This window comes from Telmatherina bonti (assembly GCF_933228915.1).
Source record: "Telmatherina bonti genome assembly, chromosome: 18".
In the NCBI taxonomy this organism is placed as follows: Eukaryota; Metazoa; Chordata; class Actinopteri; order Atheriniformes; family Telmatherinidae; genus Telmatherina; species Telmatherina bonti.
In genome coordinates this window covers 20,612,435-20,633,264 of record NC_136616.1, presented here as the reverse complement: position 1 = coordinate 20,633,264, position 20,830 = coordinate 20,612,435, and the positions used below count along the sequence as shown (strand labels likewise).

At 41.9% G+C, this 20,830-nt stretch overlaps 1 protein-coding gene across 1 annotated transcript in view; it reads right to left on the bottom strand.

Annotated features, from left to right (window-relative positions):
• Nucleotides 1–19,633, bottom strand: part of LOC306769168 (NACHT and WD repeat domain-containing protein 2-like) — a gene marked incomplete at both ends in the record, with an annotated part of 69,107 nt that extends 49,474 nt beyond the window's left edge. The window contains 3 exons of the mRNA XM_079257733.1: nt 1,575–1,663; nt 18,460–18,631; nt 19,619–19,633. Of these exons, the coding sequence (XP_079113859.1) occupies nt 1,575–1,663; nt 18,460–18,631; nt 19,619–19,633 (276 nt within the window). The remainder of the gene's footprint in view (nt 1–1,574; nt 1,664–18,459; nt 18,632–19,618) is intronic.
• Between the last annotated feature and the right edge of the window lie 1,197 nt (nt 19,634–20,830).

Genomic DNA, 20,830 nt, shown 5'->3' with positions numbered 1-20,830 from the left:
TATTAAACAAACAATAAAAAAGAAAAACTTACATGTTGCGTCCACAAAACTACTGCAACTACTTTAACAAACAAAAATATAAAAATTATTTTCTTCTATGCGGTCAGAAAAACTGTAGCTCCTTGTCCTGCTCCATTTACAAAAAACACAGAACATGCGCACTCTGCAGCGCACTCTCTTCATGGTCCTAATGCAGGACGTTAAAAGGAGCCTAAAATAGTCAATTTAACTATAACACATAAAGACAAAAATATTATTAAAACTATACAATACCTAGCTAAATTTTCCACAGCAGGATAAATACTACATTACTTATTAAAACAAAATATGGATCCATTATAATATTATGTGCAAAAACATACAAAAATAAGCATAACTTTTACATGGCTCTAACAATACTGGCGTTTATAACATTGTCAGTGAGAACTGGCTGCATTATTTCCGTATACAAAGTTCGGCGAGTTAAATCACTGTAATATTCCTCCGTTATGGGGCGTTACCATAGCAACGCGTTAATCGGCTGGTTCAGATCAGCTGTCTTTTACCAGGTGAATGAGACAAACGTGCTGCAGCCTGACAGCGGTTGTTTGGCATGAAACTTACATCGAGGCCAACATAAAATAGTTCATATATAAGCGGTATAAACGGATTAAACAACTTGGAATCGTGCATTAGCGATTATAATGCGCGACACGGAGTTGAGAACACCACGACGTGCAGCGTTGTTTAAAAATACTGGATAATTATGTTAAATAATCGAGATCTCAATTTCAGTCAAAACAATCGAGATTTTAATTTTTGTCATAATCGGGCAACCCTAGTCAATGGGACGCTAACTGCAGAGATGTTATTTTTTTATACGTGTGATTTGTGCTCAGCTGCTGGAATTACATGTAAAGGATGAAAAACTGAACTAAAAGGTCTATTCAGTAGAATCTGCACAAGCACAAAGAACGTCTCACTCCTGAGTTTTGTCGCAACCTCTGTAGCCGATACCCGCTCTGAGCTGTTTTTGATCCAAACATTCATAGCATGAAAAGCAAATTAGCCGCCAACACTCTGCTGACTCCGCTTTTATGCAACAATTCCGAGGTTATGGGTCCACCTCCTCATCAGGAACTAATTTCTGTGAGCCCTTCCAGGAAAGATCTGAGGAAAAAAAATCTCCTCGTAACTCGAGGGCTCTCCTGGATTTGGTAAACAAACAATCCTCTGATAGCGATCTCCCAGTGTGCACTGATTTGCATTGCAAATCATCTTCATCAGTGGACACCAAAGAGGAGGATACACACCGTTCTATAACAACAAAGGGGGAGCCGTCTTATCTGTTAGTACACGTGTGCCAGCCTTCATCCACAGGAACCTTATCTCTGCTGGCCTTCTGTCTGCTCAAAGACACTGGGACCCCTCTCTTAGCCACAGAGCTGTGTAAGGCCTGATGTACATGCAGATCTTTATGCACTTACTGTAAGAGAGAGTGCTAGATATCTAGAGCTTTAACCCTTTTAGGTCTTTGGAGCCACAGAAAAAGAAAGAAATGACAAAAAACAAACAAATGGAAGGTGGCCACTTACCTGAAATTCAATGCCATAGTTCTCCCTGCAGAAGTCTCGTAATTTGGGGTAGACGTGCTCTTTCAGCGCGCTTCTCTCAGCTTCTGTGTCTGAAAACAGAAAAGAGAAGAAATGTACGTTTTCTAAAATGTATTTAAACATTTACAAAGGCACCTGTGGATAAATACCACAAAGTATGATGCGATCAAATATTTCACATGACATTAAATATTTCAGTTTTCTTTTGGTATTTCTGTGAGCAGACGACGTTTGACGAAGAGATTTCATTCTGCAAAAATCAACTTGTTGCTGCTTTTAAAGTATTTCTCTATTCAGAGTTACTTGTTTGATGACATCGATGCAGATAGCAACACTTTTCAGTCACACTCTTCCTACGAGAGTCTCTTGTTAGACACTGAATATTTGGACACCTGCGCGGACACTGGTCCCCAGCGCTTCATTCAGATTTGTCTTCAGCAGTGAAAGAGAGGACTGTAATGGCAAAACTACACTGCTCCAAAAAATAAAGGGAACACTTAAACAACACAATGTAACTCCAAGTCAACCACACTTGCGTGAAATGGAACTGTCCTCTTAGGAAGCAACACTGATCGAGAATCAATTTCACATGCTGTTGTGCAAATGGAATAGACAACAGATGGAAATTATCAGCAATTGGCAAGACACACCCGATAAAGGAGTGGTTCTGCAGGTGGTGACCACAGACCACTTCTCAGTTCCGATGCTTTCTGGCTGATGTTTTAGTCATTTTTGGAGGCTGGCAGTGCTTTCACTCTAGTGGTAGCATGAGACGGAGTCTACAACCCACACAAGTGGCTCAGGTAGTGCAGCTCATCCAGGATAGCACATCAATGCCAGCTGTGGCAAGAAGGTTTGCTGTGTCTGTCAGCGTAGTGTCCAGAGCATGGAGGCTCTACCAGGAGACAGGCCAGTACATCAGGAGACATGGAGGAGGCCGTGGGAGGGCAACAACCCAGCAAACAGACTCCATGAGGGTGGTATGAGGGCCCGACGTCCACAGGTGGGGTTGTGTTTACAGCCCAACACCGTGCAGGACGTTTGGCATTTGCCAGAGAACACCAAGATTGGCAAATTCACCACTGGCGCCCTGTGCTCTTCACAGATGAAAGCAGGTTCACACTGAGCACATGTGACAGACGTCACACAGAGACGCCGTGGAGAACGTTCTGCTGCCTGCAACATCCTCCAGCATGATTGGTTTGGCAGTGGGTCAGTAATGGTGTGGGGTGGCATTTCTTTGGAGGGCCGCACAGCCCTCCATGTGCTCACCAGAGGTAGCCTGACTGCCATTAGGTACTAAGATGAAATCCTCAGACCCCTTGTGGGATCATATGCTGGTGCGGTTGGCCCTGGGTTCCTCCTAATGCAAGACAATGCTAGACCTCATGTGGCTGGAGTGTGTCAGCAGTTCCTGCAACATGAAGGCATTGATGTTATGGACTGGCCCGCCTGTTCCCCAGACCTGAATCCAGTTGAGCACATCTGGGACATCATGTCTCGCTCCATCCACCAATGCCGAACTGCACCACAGACTGTCCAGGAGTTGGCGGATGCTTTAGTCCAGGTCTGGAAGGAGATCCCTCAGGAGAACATCCGCTGCCTCATCAGGAGCATGCCCAGGCGTTGTAGGGAGATCATAAAGGCACGCAGAGGCCACTCACACAACTGAGCCTCATATTGACTTGTTTAAAGGACATTACATCACAGTTGGATCAGCCTATAGTGTTTTTCCACTTTCATTTTGAGTATAACTCCCAATCCAGACCTCCATGGGTTGATACATTTGATTTTCATTGATAATTTTTGTGTGATTTTGTTGTCAGCATATTCAACTATGGAAAGAACAAAGTTTTTAATAACAATTTTTCATTCATTCAGATCTACAATGTGTTACTTGAGTGTTCCCTTTATTTTTTTGAGCACCGTAAATCAAGATCCAATACAGGAGGGAAGAGTTATCTTATTATCATCCATGTGAACACTGAGCTCGGAAAGCCTTTGCTGCTTGTTCCAACGGTGGATGACAGCATTCGAAAATACCACTTTTCTACATGTTTGAGCATCTTGAATGGGATGAGTGATAAATGATCTCTTTTTTACATTGAAAAAGGTTTATTGTGCTGATAACAAAAAGAGCCGAGGTCCTAAATAAAGCCAGACCAGTATAATACAAAAAAGCAACCCTGATGTCCACTCAGACATGAAAGCATGACCTTTACCATCAGACTAACGGAAAGAGGTTGATGTCTCCAAAAAGCCAAATCAGCTCTTCATCTCTTTCTACTTACAAGTTTTATTTTCTCTTTCTTTTTCATACTAAATACGGCTAGACTAATCACATCCTGCAGCAGCAGCTCTGATGTATACCTGTACATTATTGGTGTTGCATTTTTCGAAGACAAAGCAAAATCGAAAATAGGTTTGACTTATTGAACTGCGAATGAACTGGAAGGCTCAACAATGCAACATGCAGTGGAATTCTGCCATTTTCATGGGCCGCAACAGTAAAGTACTCTTCACTGGATCTGTCAAACCAATAATAAAAAAAAAAAAAAAAAAAACTTTACATGAAGCACTGAGGGCATCAGATGTGAGATTACAGTGACTGTGAATGTCTGCGCACCTCGGAACATCACTTTCTGATGGCTGGGAAAAGCGAGGAAGTACGGGTTACTTTCTCCAGCTACCTGGTTTATTGTACACAGGTGGAAGAAAGTCTAACAAGGATTTTTTTTTTAATTAATTTATCCTTATTATTGTCTTCAGGTAAAATTAAACAGATAAAAAGGTCTTTTGTAGGAGTTTGGCATCCCCTTGGTGTATCTGTATGGTGTTGTATATATAGATGGTACTGCCCCACATGGCAGTAAATAAGTAAAAAACAAACGTATTTAAATTTGAAATAGTACATACTGGTTGTTCTGGAGGGCTGCACGGTGGCACAGTGGTTAGCACTGTGGCCTCACAGCAAGAAGGTCACTGGTTCAATCCTTGACTCTAAATTGCCCCTAGGAATGAGTGTGAGCGTGAGTGGTTGTTCATCTCTCTGTGTGTGGCCCTGCGATGGACTGGCGAGCTGTCCAGGGTGTACCCTGCCTGTCGCCCAAAGCTGGCTGGGATAGGCTCCAGCTTCCCCGCGACCCTGAATTGGAATAAGCAGTTCGGAAAATGAATGAATGGTTGTTCTGGATGATTAAATGACCTACCTTGTCTTCAAACAGTGAGAGAGGAAATATAAAACTTTAACAAAAGAGAAAAAAAGAGCAAAAACAAACAAGTATTATCTACCTGTATGTTTTTTATTAGATTATGGAAATGCAAGTAAAACACAGGTACTTTATGTAAAATGAGCTTGTTTCCTGTTTCTCTTAACTTACTTGAACTTGGATATATTTCTGCATCTAGATTAAAAATGCAGATATTTCCTTTCAAATCTGAGCTTTAAATGCAGCGTACATTACTCTGCTTTACCAACTCACAGAGCTTCCTCTGCGTAACAGTACAAGACTGAAAACAAACTCAAATTATCTGGTTATTAGCCGGCTATTATGTTTACATCCTCACAAGTTGTTTCATCCGTCAATAAAAATGACAAAATAATGAACAAACACCAAGTCCCAGACCCAGAGGGGGTATCTTCAAATTTCCTCTTGACAATAAAAAATGAATATTTATGCAAAAGAAGAAAAAAAAAGCATGCTGACTAACTTATTTGTAAGTCATTGTTTCTTCTTCCATATTTACGCCTGCTGCATCACATATCTGCACACACTCTGACACCCATATGATCACCTGGAGTCGGCGCTGACACACAGCTGAGAAGTGTGCGATTATGCAGTACTACAAAGTGATCGTACCGGACAGACGGCATGTCACACAGTGACAGCCCACGGCTCGCTGTTGTTCCACTTTTGTTCCCCCTCTCCCCTCCTTCTGACAATCCTCCAAATGGTTAATGTAATGTATGTGGACAGGCCCAGCCTCTCTGACCCTTTTTTTGGTTTTTTTCTGAGGGGTGTGGATGGATAGTTAAAAAGAAAATATGCCCAACAGAGATGCCCCCATGTGACCGAGAAGCCGACGCGCGCATTCACGCGCACGGCGCACAAACAGACCGTCGGCTGCTAACCGTGTCACACGCAGCATGAGTAGAGGAGTCCACAAATTTACTCTGACGTATCTATCTCTCATCTATCTTTAGTAAGGCTTTGGGCCGTGACTGAGCAAATATCCGCCCACAGCCACCCTGGCAAAATGTCAAATAAAAACCAAACGGATGTTAATAGTATGCAAATGAAATAAATAGCAGTTGCTGCATCAGTGAAGTTCTCATCTCATTCCATCGGCGATACATTACAGCACCGATCACCGTGTGATACCTTACGGTGACACAGAGGACAACAGAACTCAGAGGAAAGCCGTTTCTGTGTGAGACGAATCAGAAGATGCGCCCGAATGTCTCGATGTGACCTGACAGTCTTAACTGTGTTGTTATTTGTACTGTGCTGATAACAACAAACTGCCTCAGTATTGTTTTTCTGTGGGATGGTGATGAGCTATGGCAGCCTGATGCATGTGTGTGTCTGCTGTCTGCACACCAACATGCAAAAAAAAAAAAAAAAGAACAAAGACCGGCTCATACACTCGCCTGCCATCTCACTGTGTGTGTCCCTCCATCCAATTTGTGAATTTTAAACGCGCAGACACATCTATCCTGATGATATGTCTTGCAAGGCCTCTTTTATTTTCCCTCTCACATTCTTCGCTTTTCTCTCCTCCTCCCTCTTCTTCTTAGGAAAGTAACAAGCAGTCATTTCAAGGGAGCGATAAGCCAAATGCCTCTGATGCTTTTCCTTCTTTGCTTCCTTGTCATTATTTTTAGACTAAAATGTAAAAATAGCAAAAGAAGTGCACGACTGACGTCCTTGAATTCATAACCAAGTTGAAAAAAATGTGATTTAAAAATAAAATAAACAGCAAAACTACACTTAGTAAGCTGCAAACTTTCATCAAATACAATATATATTGAATATTGAATTCAACTGTACAACAACTTCTCAGCTACATCCGTTGTCCCGGTCGCTCTCTCTATCGTGCGGTCTCATCAACGATGCTCTGACAAAGCAATCACGCTGCCCCTCATCAAGCTGTACTGCCACTCCAGAGTACACAGTGCTTTGATTAGAGGAGAGAGTGTCAGGGTTAGTCCACATGACAGGCGTCTTAGCTGATATAATAAACCAGTACGTGTTGCATGCATGTCATCAATGAAACACCAACTAATATAACTTGTATGTCATCAGATTAACACTGGCGTTTGCTATACAGATGTGTTTAGAGGACTCAGGAAAGGAAAAAAAAAAACAATCCCTGTTGACATCACGATGCAAAATGGCTTCAGTCTCAAAAGCAGGATAAATCATCCACAGCTTCCTTAATCTTCATCTAGCGTTCACACTTTTCTGTAACCCTTGATTCAGACCAAGCGGCAACCTCCGGCGGTAAAAAGTGAAGCCTATGCGGAAGTGCATAAAACTGCAGTTCCCCCTTCATCCGCTTCGGCTGACTGCAAAACAGAGCAAATCCCCATAGACTCCCATGTTAAAAAGGCCAACTTCACGGCAGAAATAAACATATTTACAGCCTGGTTCAAAAATCCATTTTTGGTTTAATAGGTCAGGTTTACTTTCATGACAACTGTGGGGGGAGTGAAATTTTTTCTAACTCGCCCGTTTAAAAGTAATTTAATCTCAAAGTTCAGCCAATTTAGGGGCGTGTCCTTTTGATTGACAGGTACCGATCTCCCACTTCAAGTCAGAAAAACAGAACAACCGCGGTTTTTAGCCGGTTAACAACGTGACTTAGCTTTAGCCCGCTTACCTCCGTTAGCTGGTTAGCTCCTGTTATCTCCGGGTTAGCTCGGTTAGCTTTTAGCTACAGAAAGCTCGGAGTTCCCTCAATGTCAATCATCCACCATGTCGCTCACAGCCCCCTCTCAGCTCCACCTCTTTGTCCATATTTGTTTTTTCTGGGAGAGACGACGCACATGACGCTGGCAAGATGGCGATGGTAGGAACCGCCCACCAAGCTTCCGTTCAGCTCTTTAGAAACCTATGGGTGACGTGACATAGGCTCCGTCCATCTTTTATAGACAGTCTATGATTCAGACACACCTGTGACAACGACAGCTGAAGCCACTGTGTGCACCAGTTTTCCCAACTTGGTCATACAGCCATTTAAAAAAAGGGTTTCTGAAAAGCACCAGCATGTTGATTGATTCCCGGTCAAGATAGTAGCTATCCACCAGATGCATGGAAAGATACTGTAACAGCATCAAAAGGACGACCACTTTGATTAGGGATACTTCTGCTATGTTTAATTTCATTAGTGATGCAAACGTCTTAGTTGATGAAAATATGAAATGAAGCTCGCTATGGTGAAGACATAGCGAGAAGGGGGCAGCAGGACTTCAGGAAGTCTTCTTTCCTCCTGTTCTCTACTAAAGCTATAAAGACTAACTTTACTTCCCATGTTACCCTTCAGCTACAAACCACTAACAACTGTACATGTAAGTATCATCCCAATACACTGGGCAAGAAATGAGTCAAACATGAACGATTTTTAAATAATGAATAAGTTTTAGCTGTTTTTTTAAATTGTATTTTATGAGAAGAAGTTCATTTGAACATGTGACTGAAATACTACTTTTTTATTGGTTGGGTTTAACCCAAGTGCCATTGAGACAACTGGGATTTAATTTGTTCTACTTACAGAAAAAATGGGTTTGTTATTCAACACAGATGTTTCCTCACTGATGTACAGCATATTATGTTGTGCGCGTCTCCTGCAACTTTATCAGATATGGATTTGTTTTTCTCCTGCTTGGGCAAATGGATGTGAGGTGGAAAAAGACTTAGCTGTTTTGGTTTCACACTGAAGTCTTCAGGAGTAACGTCGAGCAGAGTTGCAGTAGTTTAAAATGTCTCTGAGAGATGTTTTATTTTTTCATCATGAAGCAACATCACCGCTTGCATATCATAGTATGTTATGTGTCATTTTTACTGCATTTTAAGTTTTCTTATTGTCTCAACTTTGCTGACATCATATTAAATACTTAAAATTGTGTTTAATTTGGTTTTATATCCCTCATTCTTCAGCTTCTAAATGAATAGCGTGGCAAGCCAGGCTCTCTTGCTTTGCCAGCGTAGAGTCTGGGGACTCAATCGCATCAACGGATTTCTAGGGCGGGACAAACAAGAGCAGAGTAAACCAATCAGAAAAAAGGCGGCAGCCCATGTCCGGAAGTGTTCAGTAGAGCGAACGCAACAGAAGAAAATAAACATGGCGTGCAGTGCAGAAGACATAAATGACCTGTGTTGTTTTTGCTGTAAAAACCCGAGGCTACATGGCATTACTGGCAACTCGGTGTTGCATTTACGGGAAAAAAAAAAAAAACAAAGTCCGTGCGTCATCTTGAATGTGTTGAATAATACGTGGTGACGCAAGGCAAGAGGCAAGAGTCTCCACAGATCAACCAATCAGAGTGGCCGGTTTGTCTACGATCAATGCAAATCTCGGTGAAGGGGAGGGACTCTAGACTGAGTCGCTCTGTATTGAATATATAGAGCTCTCCAGTCTGGCGTGCCAGGCTTCTAAATGAATGGCTCAGTCAGTACTTTCAGCCTCGCCTGTTGGCAAATTGGTATTTTTTATGTGACCAAACTAATTTTGGACTTCTCTAAAGTAAATTTAAAATTAAAATTATCTTGCAGTTTCATGTTTACTTACTTTTATTTGCCTCAATGGGACAGGTGCCCTTGACTGTCACCCTTTCTGTTGACTTCAACAGTTTATTTTATGCTCTTTGTTTCCTCGTTGTGCATTTTCTCTTTGCAGCTTTCAACTCTCTTGCTATAACTAAGGTTTTCCTCTCATGTCTCTTAGTTCTGCTTTGTGTGTTTGATCGCGCTCTTCCTCACCTAGCTGCGTTCAATCATTACTCCGCAGTTTGTGTTATCAGTCAGATTACTTTATATTCTTTGTGACTGGCTTTTCAGCTTCGATCCATCCTCTTATTTTGTTTAACAGTGACCTCACCTTGCTCTGTTTTTCTTTCATACCTTGCCCATGTTAATGATGTTTCTGGACTCTACTTTTATCATGACTGTATCTGTGAAGTTTGCCTCTTTCTTTTACTCTGGTTTTGATCCCTGCTTCGTTTAATAAAGCACATCAGTTGGGCGATACCTGGTCGTGTCACGTGATTGGGTCGTCCATCCCATCAACCCTTCACATACTGGGTCTTCACATTTCCAACAAGCAGCTTCATTTTGTTGCTTTGGTTCAATGGTTTAATTGAGATTAAAATAGCAACAACGTGAAAGTTTTGTTTCAACTTTGCAAGCATTTGATTTGCTGCAAATAACGTTTGGGCTGTAGGGAATCCTCCACCTGCATGTTGCGTGTCTGTGAACCTGTTTGCATCAGCTGATAAATGTAACATGCTCCTCCATCCTTTAAAGGAGGTTGAAAGAGATAAAAAGCAAGTATAGAACAGCAAAAGCGCCTCTGAGACGGAGTAGAACATCTAAAAGCGATTTGCATGCACATTACATGAGTACAAAAAGCATTTTTCTTTGTCAATGATCATGGGAAATCCTCAGGATTCATCACAGCATGAGAAAACCTGCCGAGCCTTAAAAAAGACATAAACACAAGGCTGCAACTCTGAAAACACACAGAAGTAAAATTTAATGAAGCTTGACTTTGATTGTGCTTGTTTTTGTTTTAAATCAGATCTGGATCGTCTTCACACAGACAAAGTCAGGCTAATCAGAAAACAGCCGCACTGTCAGGGTCATTTTCATCCTTTACCTGAAGGTGGATTATGTTTTGTTGATGTACATTTGAGTTTATTGGTGGGATAAAAAAAATCATGCTCTGGTGCTGCGGTGGGAAAATCAGCTGTGTTTTATAATAAATGAGTGGGAAAGAAGGCATTTTTTTCTGGGGTGATTACTAACAGATTGCTGTGTCTTTTGTGGGGTGATGAGCTGTTAAAGCAAGCTGTGCTTACACACACGACAGACTGCAGCTGAAACTGCTTTTCGCTGTCTGACAGATCAGAAAATAAGCTCGAGACTCAAAAGATTTACAGAAACAGATCAGGTTAGGGTGGATAAATCAACTACTGGTGCGAGTTGTTCGGCTTTTTGGATTCGTAATGAATCCAAATCACAGCTGAACCGTATCGTTTAATGTGTTTCCCTGCAAAAGTCTCAGGTTTCTCCCACTTATCACTGATAAGTCAGACAAATCACAGTTTGTTTTTATTGATCCCAACAGGGTCTCTGTTAAGTCACCGTGTCAACACCCCATCAGATCGTAACACCAAACTCCAAAATGAAAACATCTCATAGTACACACGGTAGATTATTTGATGCCGCCCCACATCGACTCTCGACTGTGTCGATCTGAACCCGAACCACCATGATGTAAATGCACAGTCAATAACGGATGACCTGGAAGATGTTGAAGGCAAACGTGTAAATCAGCCATCCATAAAAGCCAGATGTTCCTGCATTTCCTGAGCACAGCAAGATCCCACAAGTTATGCAAACATCACTGAATCAAGATAGAGAAAAGCCACCTTGGGGGGCTTAGCGCACCCGCCGCCACCCACCTCAGCCTTATAAGACCTGAGAGGGGGAAACCCACAATGAACAGTTATGGGAATTCCCTCGTCACTCTGCCAGAAATCTGATTTGTGCATCGGCTGCATGCAGAACCAACGTTGGCCCGTCCACCGAAAAAAAAAAAACTTCTGTAGCATGTTCATTGAGTAACAGCTGTGCAAACAGCTGCTGCTTTGAATGCCACTAGTGGAGGAAGGGGGGAGAGATCAGGTTTGAATGTGTTCACATTTATGCCACAAACAAATCATAATTGATGGCCATTTCCAAGCTCAGACACTCCTCTGTGGAAGGTAACCATGGATACTGCATGTTATATTATAACTCTTGTACCCTGCTTTATATGCTACATATATATTAGAATTTAACTCGGGCGAGATCCTCTTTGAGAGGGATGACGAACAGACAACATAGTTAGGGAGCAGCAGCCAATCAAAACCCTAAATTCAGCAGTAAACAGTATTATAACAAACATTAGCCGGTGACCTCCTCAGGAAATACACCAGCACTGAAAGAAAACCTAAAAAAAAAAAAAAAAGTATTTTACTGACTTATTACTGAGTTCCACATGCTCAAAGGAGGTGGGAAGTTCCTGAACGTTGTTGCTTATTTAATAAACAGAAGCAGATCTGGAGGATGTTAAAGCTGCTTTGATAAAATCGTGTGATCAGATGCAGCACGGGTGCATCCTTTTCACTTTATTCTGTCAGCATCTCTTACAGTGATGTTACACCAACACACTGCAAGTCTGATGGCAGAATTATCAGATCATCCCAGATCATCAACATTTTTTTTCTTTTTTTTTAGCATAAATCCATTTTATTTATTTACTTTTTTTTCCATACATACTCTGCAGCCTTGAGCTTTCTACACATATGGTCTAAAGGAATGTGAAAGACTCACTATGAGGGTTTTACACAGATAAGAATCCATGTTGTGTTCGATTCAGCAAATACAATATTTGCCACTACATTACAGTTACAGCTGGAAAAAAAAACAGAACTTACAGCGAACAAGAGTGCTGGTGAGTGTTATCTGAAATGTAAAAACTAGAGGAACAAAAGCCAAATGGAAGAAAAAATTATTATTGAAATGTCCCCAAAAATGTCCATCTGAAGTGACATAGAGGTCTTCAGGTCTCTGTTTCTGGGAAGTGACCTAGAAATAGTGACAAGAACTAATTATTCAGCAAAATTGACAACAGTGTGCATGACGTCAGCTTCCGTTTTGCATCCTGGCTTTGTACACCTGTAGTTAATGATCCTTCCACAGGTTCACCTACGAAAACCTTGTTCCGCCTTTTACATCTGACATGGAAAACGCTTGAAACATCATGTTGTGCCGAACAAAAGCAAGAGGATATTTCCAGCTTTGACATTTCTATCGTCGACACACTGACTGAAACTGTTTCTGAGGGGATTTTTCTACCTTTAATCAAGAATGCAGCTTTTTGATTTGGCAGCAGTCTTTTAACACTCAAATGCTACACAGCTCTCTCTCAAAATTGCTCTCACACACATCCATCAACTAAAAACTCCACCTCTCTTCTCAGATTTAGCGATCCACGCACAGCTCTCCAGCTTGAGGTCTTCTCCTCAGACTTCCTCTTGTGCTCTCTTGAAACTTTTCCCCATAGATTTTTTTTGTTTCTACACACTAATGGGCTGCTGTGAACAAACATTGCCGAGACAACATTGCTGCCTTCCACTGGGTGTGCTTGTTTTACTGTGCTTGTCTACAGGGTTCCACTGCTGGCTTCCTGTTGCATTGGTAATAGAGGTGGTGCTGCCAGATTAATTCTTTTAATACGATTAGCAAAAAATGCAGTAATATTACAAAATAAGTAAAAAATATGAGGAAATGTATTCATTTATTACAAGAACAATGAAATAATGAAAACATTTTACTGGATCTGATGGTGTTTGTGTTTTAAAACGTCTGAAAAGAGTGAACAGTCCTGCATGTTGGGTGTGTGACAGAGCAACGCTGGGGCTCACAATCAGAGGAGAACAAATGATCACAATCTGGCGGAGGGAAATTTGTTCTCATATGTGCATGGGAGCTTCATCCAGATCTGTACCACTGCTTTTACGATCACATGTTGCATCTATTGGCAGTAACCATTTTCACATGAACTCTCAGGTGTAAGGCTACCGCCTTTCATTAAGATAAAACGCTGTAAAAGCAGCCATCTTTACTTCTATGCAAACATGATCCACCAGAAGTTCATCACCAGGAAAGGTTTCTGCAGAAGTCTACTGTTCCCGGAGATAAGTTCATCCAACTTATTTGCTGATCTGCACCGGGATGGAAATGCAGAATGGAAGTCTGCAGGTACGTTCCCTTTTGTGTGCTGATCATAAAGCTGCTGTCGCCGAGTATGACACTTTTCACTAAACTACAATAAGATGAACTACTCGTCAGAAATTCAGAATAAAACTTAGGTTAAAAAGATGCTGAACTAAATTAAAAAGGTGGCGGGTACACCTAAAATGGCAATTTCTCCCACAATTCTGCGTGTTGATGACGTCAGCGCGCATTCTCTGTTCTGACTTGCTGAGCGCAGTTAAAGCTTGGCACACTTTTCACACGAAGCCAGAACTTTTTTCTTGCTCTTCATGCTGCAAAAACAAAAAAAAAATAGATTTTTTAGTTTCGGTCTATTTATTCTGTACAAGGCTGCTTTTATGTGCAATGAACCCGGTTATTTTGTATTCAACAAGAAACTTCATCTGTGTATTCGTACTTTCTTACCACCTTGATCAGCTGTTTTATCAAAACAATCCGTTTTACCCACATCAGCAAAAAAAACAGAAGTGGAAACTTTGAGATTCTTGCTTTTCCGTGTTAACCACGCCCACCTCAAATGTCCAACCAATCACCCGATACTTCTCTGAGACCCACAAGAAAAAAGTTCTTCCGGCCTAATGTGTCGAAATTAACGAGAAGAATAAAAAAAGTTTGCGCTTCTCGTGGAGTATTTACTTGGATCTGGCTTGATATAGGCTACTAAAAGTTTGACAATCTCCATAAACAACGACTTAAGAGCATAAACAAAAAAAATCTACGAGGAAAAGTTTCAAGAAAATGCATATAATTCTGCTCAGGCGAATCCAGAGGAATTCTTTCTACCACCATCATTCACTGATTAAAACATGTTTAAAGCAGATTTTTATGAAAAGACTGGAACGCTCTGGGAGCAGGAGGAGAGTATGCGAGACTGAATTCGTTAGGTGGACATCCAGGGAGTTGATAATTGCTCTGAAAACTCAGAGAGGTCATTTAAAGCTGCTACCAGGCTTATGAGAACTTCTTCCGCTCCCTCAGGGGAAGAGAAGAAGCAAGAAGGCAGAGTTCTCCACAGGAGGGGAGGAATCATGTCAGACTCTGCAAGTCAGAGAACGGGGCCGTGAATGTCCAAAGATCCGACGCTCCACCGGCTCCGGAGATGCAATTTATTAAAGAAAAGCCACAGATGCTTGACACAGCCTCTCCATTGCTCTTCTTTTATTCTATCAGCAAATTCAAGTCAAAGAAGGAGATAATTAACAGGACAAAGAGTTTTTTTAAAAGAAAATTCCAGCTGTGAAGTCGCAACACTGAAAGGGAAAAATGTAAATCAGAACACTGGTGTGGTAGTATGTAAAACAATTAGCTGTCTCCATGGCAACATCACAGCCTTGACAATGATGCATTGGGGGGTTGATGTAATGCATCATATCTCTAAGTCCTATGCTTTCATCAACTTTAAACAGCTTAAGCGGCGACTTGCTATTTGAATGCAAGGTAACTCTTTAATGCCAGATCCCCGAGGTGACGTGTGCAACGTCACGCCGCTGCCTCTACATGCTTTTGTTGTTCCACACGGACATACACACATCGACGCATGACATGGGTTGCAACAATCCACCTAGTGATAGGTACAAAAATAAATCACCGTAGGCTTTTCTTTAGTTTCTCTGGCTTATTGGCAAGAAACTCGATGGCAGGATTTTTAATTGATTGGCTGCGGTCTCACACACACACACACACACACACACACACGCGGTCCGATACCTGAGCCAAGCAGGCACATGATTCATAGATATAACATCTCTAGATTTGCTGCATTGATGAGTGATCTTATGTTTATTGACTGAGTTACTGTACACATGGTACACACACACAGTGGAGGTTGGTGGGGGTACACACAGAAGCGGGGAGTGTCACAGCTTCTGATTTACAGCAAGAGGTCGGTATATTCAGCTGAACGAACATTGTTTAGCAGCACAAAAATTTGGGAATTGTTCATTTATGGTTGGTACATAGTTGCGGTCTGCACTGTTTTTCTCTGATGTTGTAAATAGTGGAATAATGGTGTAAGCTGGAGCATGTGTTTAGTTGATTTCTATCATCTGTGAACACCGTAGATTGTGTATAAAAGATGGGCGGAGCCTCTGCAACGTCGCCTGGAGGTTTCTAAAGAGCCGAATTGAAGCTCATTGAGCGGCTCATGTTGGCAGCATTGTCCCCGTGCCGTCTCTACCGGAAAATACAAAAATGGGCAAAGAGGTGGAGCTGAGATGGGGGCCGTGAGCGTGGGGGTGGATGATTGACATCTAGTGAACTCCGACCTGCCTGTAGCTAAGAGCTATCCGAGCTAACCTGGAGCTAAGAGGAGCTAACCAGGTAACGGAGGTAAACGGGCTAAACCTAAGTCACGCTGTTAGTCGGCTAAAAACCACGGCTGCCTCTGTGCAGCGGGATATTGTGTACCTGTCAATCAAAAGGACACGCCTCTAATTATGCTGAATTTCAAGATGACATTATTGCTAAATAAATGACTTACATAAAAAAAACATTCACCAGTTGACATTAAGGTAAACCTGACCTATTGAACCTAAAACGTTCTTAGTTCCAGGCTGTAAACATGTTTATTTCTGCGATGAAGTTGGTCTTTTTAACATAGGAGTCTATGGGGATTTGCTCTGTTTTGGAGCCCCTAGTGGATGAGGGGTGAACTGCAATTGTTGGCACTTCTGCATAGTAATAATTTTTCACCACCAGGTGCTGCAAATGGTCAACACCCTGCAAAAAAAAATAAAAAATCTTGGTAAAATGTGCAGATAGAAAGAAAAACTATGATGCAGGCTCCTTGAAAGCAAAAATATAACGAAATGAGAGGTGGCTTAAGTACTGTAATAAAACAAAATAGCTCAATTGCCTTGTCCACACAAGTTGCTTTCCTGCCTCTACAAACTGTTGACAAATGGCCATTAGAGTCAAGAACATTTTTAAAAGGAAAAAAAATAGGTTCTGAGAGCTTGTGTAGTGGTTTCTGCCACACCATTGTGTCGGTTTTAGATGCAATGCCACATGGCAGCCTTGAAATCAAGACTAGTTTTAAGCTGTTTTTCACTTCATCTTCAGAATGTTTTCTTACCATATACTGTAAACGATCTAATCCACGAATATTTCTTGCTTTCATGTTGACAAATATGACTCTAACATAATTTATCTATTCAACGGAAACATGAACCCCTCATCTTTAGGGGTTTGCACATCTCAGAGTAAAGGGGTCCATCACCTCTCTCTTTAGCTGACCACATGCAACCCAAATAAGACTGAGCACAGCGACTGTGCAAGAGCAAAGATAAGTCTCAATTCAGAAAAACATGCAGAATAACATGTTAAATGCATTAAATGCAGAAAGTAGCATGTATGTTTGCAGACTCCCACTTGGTTTGTGGACACAGAAAGCAGCAATTCCCTCCTCTTGTACTTCCAAACCACTCAGCCTCCTTATGCACTCATGTTCCACTAAGCGTTTCCTTTTTTTGTTTTTTATTTAGTAATGCAAGACCTTGCAAGTCTTTTGCGGCTAACCATTGAAATATGCTTTCATTCAGCTTTTATGCAACATTTTAAATTTAAATGGTAAAGCTTGTGGTTGGATTTAAATCAGAACGCTGCAGGGAAACCCGGCAAGAAACAAGGAGGACTTTTCTAGCCTTGCTCAGCTGTTGTCACAATGTGAATTCACCCCACTCATTCAGGTTAATGACCCTCCTTAGGCCTTCTAGATGTGACGTACTGTATTAGATAAGTGCATGGATAGCCCCCTCTAGTGAACATGAGGAAACCGGCTCTGTGGCAAAGCTGATGTCTGAACAGAATCACATTCATAAGTTTTGTTTGGCACCAGCAGGAGATATTTACTGCTGAGTAAACATAACTTGCAGGTAAAAAGTTTGAGGAAACAGAGTGAATCGGCTGTGTAACTTGGAAGAATTTGCAGTACGGCAGAGTTCAATATCAACGGATACAATGCTAGAATAATTGCAACAGTTGCTGGCACCTCACTTAGACGGGAACAGCAGGTCATAATCAGTTGTCTTTCAGGGCTGTGATGTGTATCTTTCCATTTGTGAAAAGAATTACGGTGAATAGCCCGGCCCCCTCATCGTTTTTTCCACCCACAGGAACACTGAAGCGTTAAATACGTGCTGAGAGGGGAAGATCTCAGTGACTGAGTCAGCTACAGGTGGCTAAACAATGCAAGGCTCCTCACAGTGCAACTATCTGAGATCAGCTCATTCCTTCTTTTTTTCCCCCACTGACTCCACTGCAATCTCCTCAGTGATGGGAATTGAATGACAAGGATGTATCGACCAGAGCAACCACTCCTTTTTTTTTTTTTTTTTTAATCTTTGGCATGTCCTCCCTCTCTCTCGCTCTCTCATAGCCTACTCTACTTCCTTTGGCTTGTTTACTCCAGTTTTACTGAGCCTATTTTTACCCCCTTGCCCAGAGGGCATATTCAAATCCGGAGCTGCAACTGGGTGTCTCCCTCACGACCATACTGTCTTGCACTCTGCTCACATGCACCCTGTCTCCAAAGCAGATCTGTTGTGTCAGTGCATGATTGCATTAATCACACAACAATTTGTTTTTTTGTTTGTTTGTTTTGTTTTCTGGACCAAAAAAAAAAAAAAAAAGAAAACTTGACTTTATTGTGTGCCTGCTTCTTCAAATGAACTGTGGCTGAATTGCTTTAATGTTTAAATGGTCCAAACCACCTTTATAACCCAACAAAAAATGGATTATGACAGAGTGTAAAAGCTGAAGACATCTAAATGTTGCACAGGGTGAAATATTTGAGGAATGAGAGTAGGAAGAAGGTGGATTCTTACCGTCAGGGTTGGCACAGATGAAGACCCGGACGCTGCGGCCGGTGGGGACATGGTGCGGTGGCAGGGCGTTGATGTTGCCGCTGATGGCCGCCCTGCGCAGCGCCGACTCCCGCGGGCAGGGCTGCCTGCTCCCCACTCCCGACGGCCACATGGGAGGTGACTTCCAGCGTGGCTGTACACATGTACACAAAATGGTCATGTTAGCGCGGTCTGAGGCGCACACACGGGCACATTTACGCACAGATTCCCATGAGCCATTGACACGCGCGCGCGCGCGCACACACACACACACACACACACACACACACACACACACACACACACACACACGAGGCGTCAATTATGGCAAAGCATTGGGATGCTGTTGGTGTTTTGTTGTGTGGTTCCTACTTGTGATTTCATATCAATTTCGACCATTTTTCAAGCAATATGGTCCAAAAAATATATTTAAAAATGGTTGCAAATATAATAAATGTCTCTAAACGATCAGAGTTTGGCCATGCCATAAGCGTAACACCAATGAACACACACATACACACGCTCCAGTCAAGTTAAAATGAAAATGTCAAATCTTTTCCCCAAACACAGTAATGAGACTGAATGTATTTGTTAATACAATCATGTGGTGAGGATAAGGGAGGGGGAAAAAAAGGATATTACGCACAGCCTACTACCGTCATGGTGCATGCGTAATTTGTATACATGTCCTTGGACGCATTCATGAATTTTCATGCCACTGTGGGACAAACAGACAAACAGTACGAGACGATACAAAACTCGGAATAGCGAGCAAGGCAAGCATCAGCCGTGTTCCCACCCTGGAGAAGATGCTTGTAAAGGCGAATAACCGCTAAGAAAGGTTATTCCGCCAGGAGCAGGTGTCAAGTCGCTGGTTTTCCGGAGTTGGTTTATCTTGGAATCTTTTTTTTCACAGACGGAAAACCTCGAAAAAGACAACAGAAAGCGGGGGAAAGTTGGGTAGTCCACTACTGACCACTATATTAAATCCTCCAAACAGACAATTACTCTGAAAACAAACAAACAAAGACAACCAAACAAACAAACAAAAAAATCACAGAGGCACGGCGTCCACAGAGAGTACTTGACTACTATTGGCGCTGGAGACAGGCACAACAACAGGATACTTCTTGTTGCTCACATTCATTCGTTTCATTTTGCGGCTTCCGAAAATATCCAAGCGTCGAGGACGGTAAAAAGAGGCTAAAAACGCCCATCAGAGTCGCCGTGACCGAGAGACGACGTCGGGAGACGGTAAAACGGACGCCGTGAGTCTGAGTGCTCCCCGTGGCATCCTGCTGTTTCTGCGAGTCGGCTGTGCGCCTTGAAGAAAACGTCAAGCGGCTAAAAATAAAAAGCTAACTTCCGGTTTGGAATTTCTGAATTAAAAGTGGTTCCAACATAAAATTGGTCGGAGAGCTTGTGTTTACGGGGTTACGGACATACAGAAGCGGAAGTAAGCTTGTAATTAAAGCCGTATTTAAAGAAACAATCACATACGTATGACTCACAGCTTTATTTTAGGAGTCTTTAGTTCCTTACTCACCTAAGCGCTGTTCGTTGGAGATAGGCTTTTACGTTGAAAAAGCGGATATATTTCCGGTAGTGCTTTAGCTTTTAGTGTCCGGCTTGACAGAGTTGGCAGGTGATGCTGTGGACGTTCCTCCTCCCTGTGTCTCTCCTCTCCGGTGGAGGATGCTCATCCAAGCCCTATTAAAATTGCAATGGTCCGCGAAGTCAGCATTGTGTGTGTCGTAAATGACGTCACACCACTTCCCAATAACAAACAAAGCATTACTCAATGGACACAAACCGCCAATTCGCCTTTTTCTTCAATTAGCAAATAAGCTACAAATAAAAGTGTAAATAGTTTAAATTCATACATAATCCCCACACACTTTCTTGTTCTGTTAAAAAAAAAACAAAAAATAAAAACGAACTCAGGAAGCCCTAAATTGTCCATATTCTGAGTCAAAACCGATAGTCAATTAAACAGATTATAAATAATCTTTAACATGGCCAGACAATGAAAATCTTGGCAAATTTGTAATTTCAAAATGTCTTAAAGCACATTTCCTTTCTCCTTTTCAAAGTCGCGAAACTCGCGCATTATTTTTCAGCGTAAAATCTGGTACCAGACTTCTTTTCCGCGGATATGATGAACAGCAAAGTAGACGGAGAAGAAGGAAGGGTTTGAATTAATTGCTTTATCGATAAATGTACCTTTGCTGCTCTGCAGCCTCTGGTTATTCGCGCTGGAAGTATAAGTGCATTGGACTTGAACTAAACGGAATTGATTGCCTTGCTGTTCTTGTGAGGGGGAAACGCTGAACCATATATTTTGCTCCCTCTC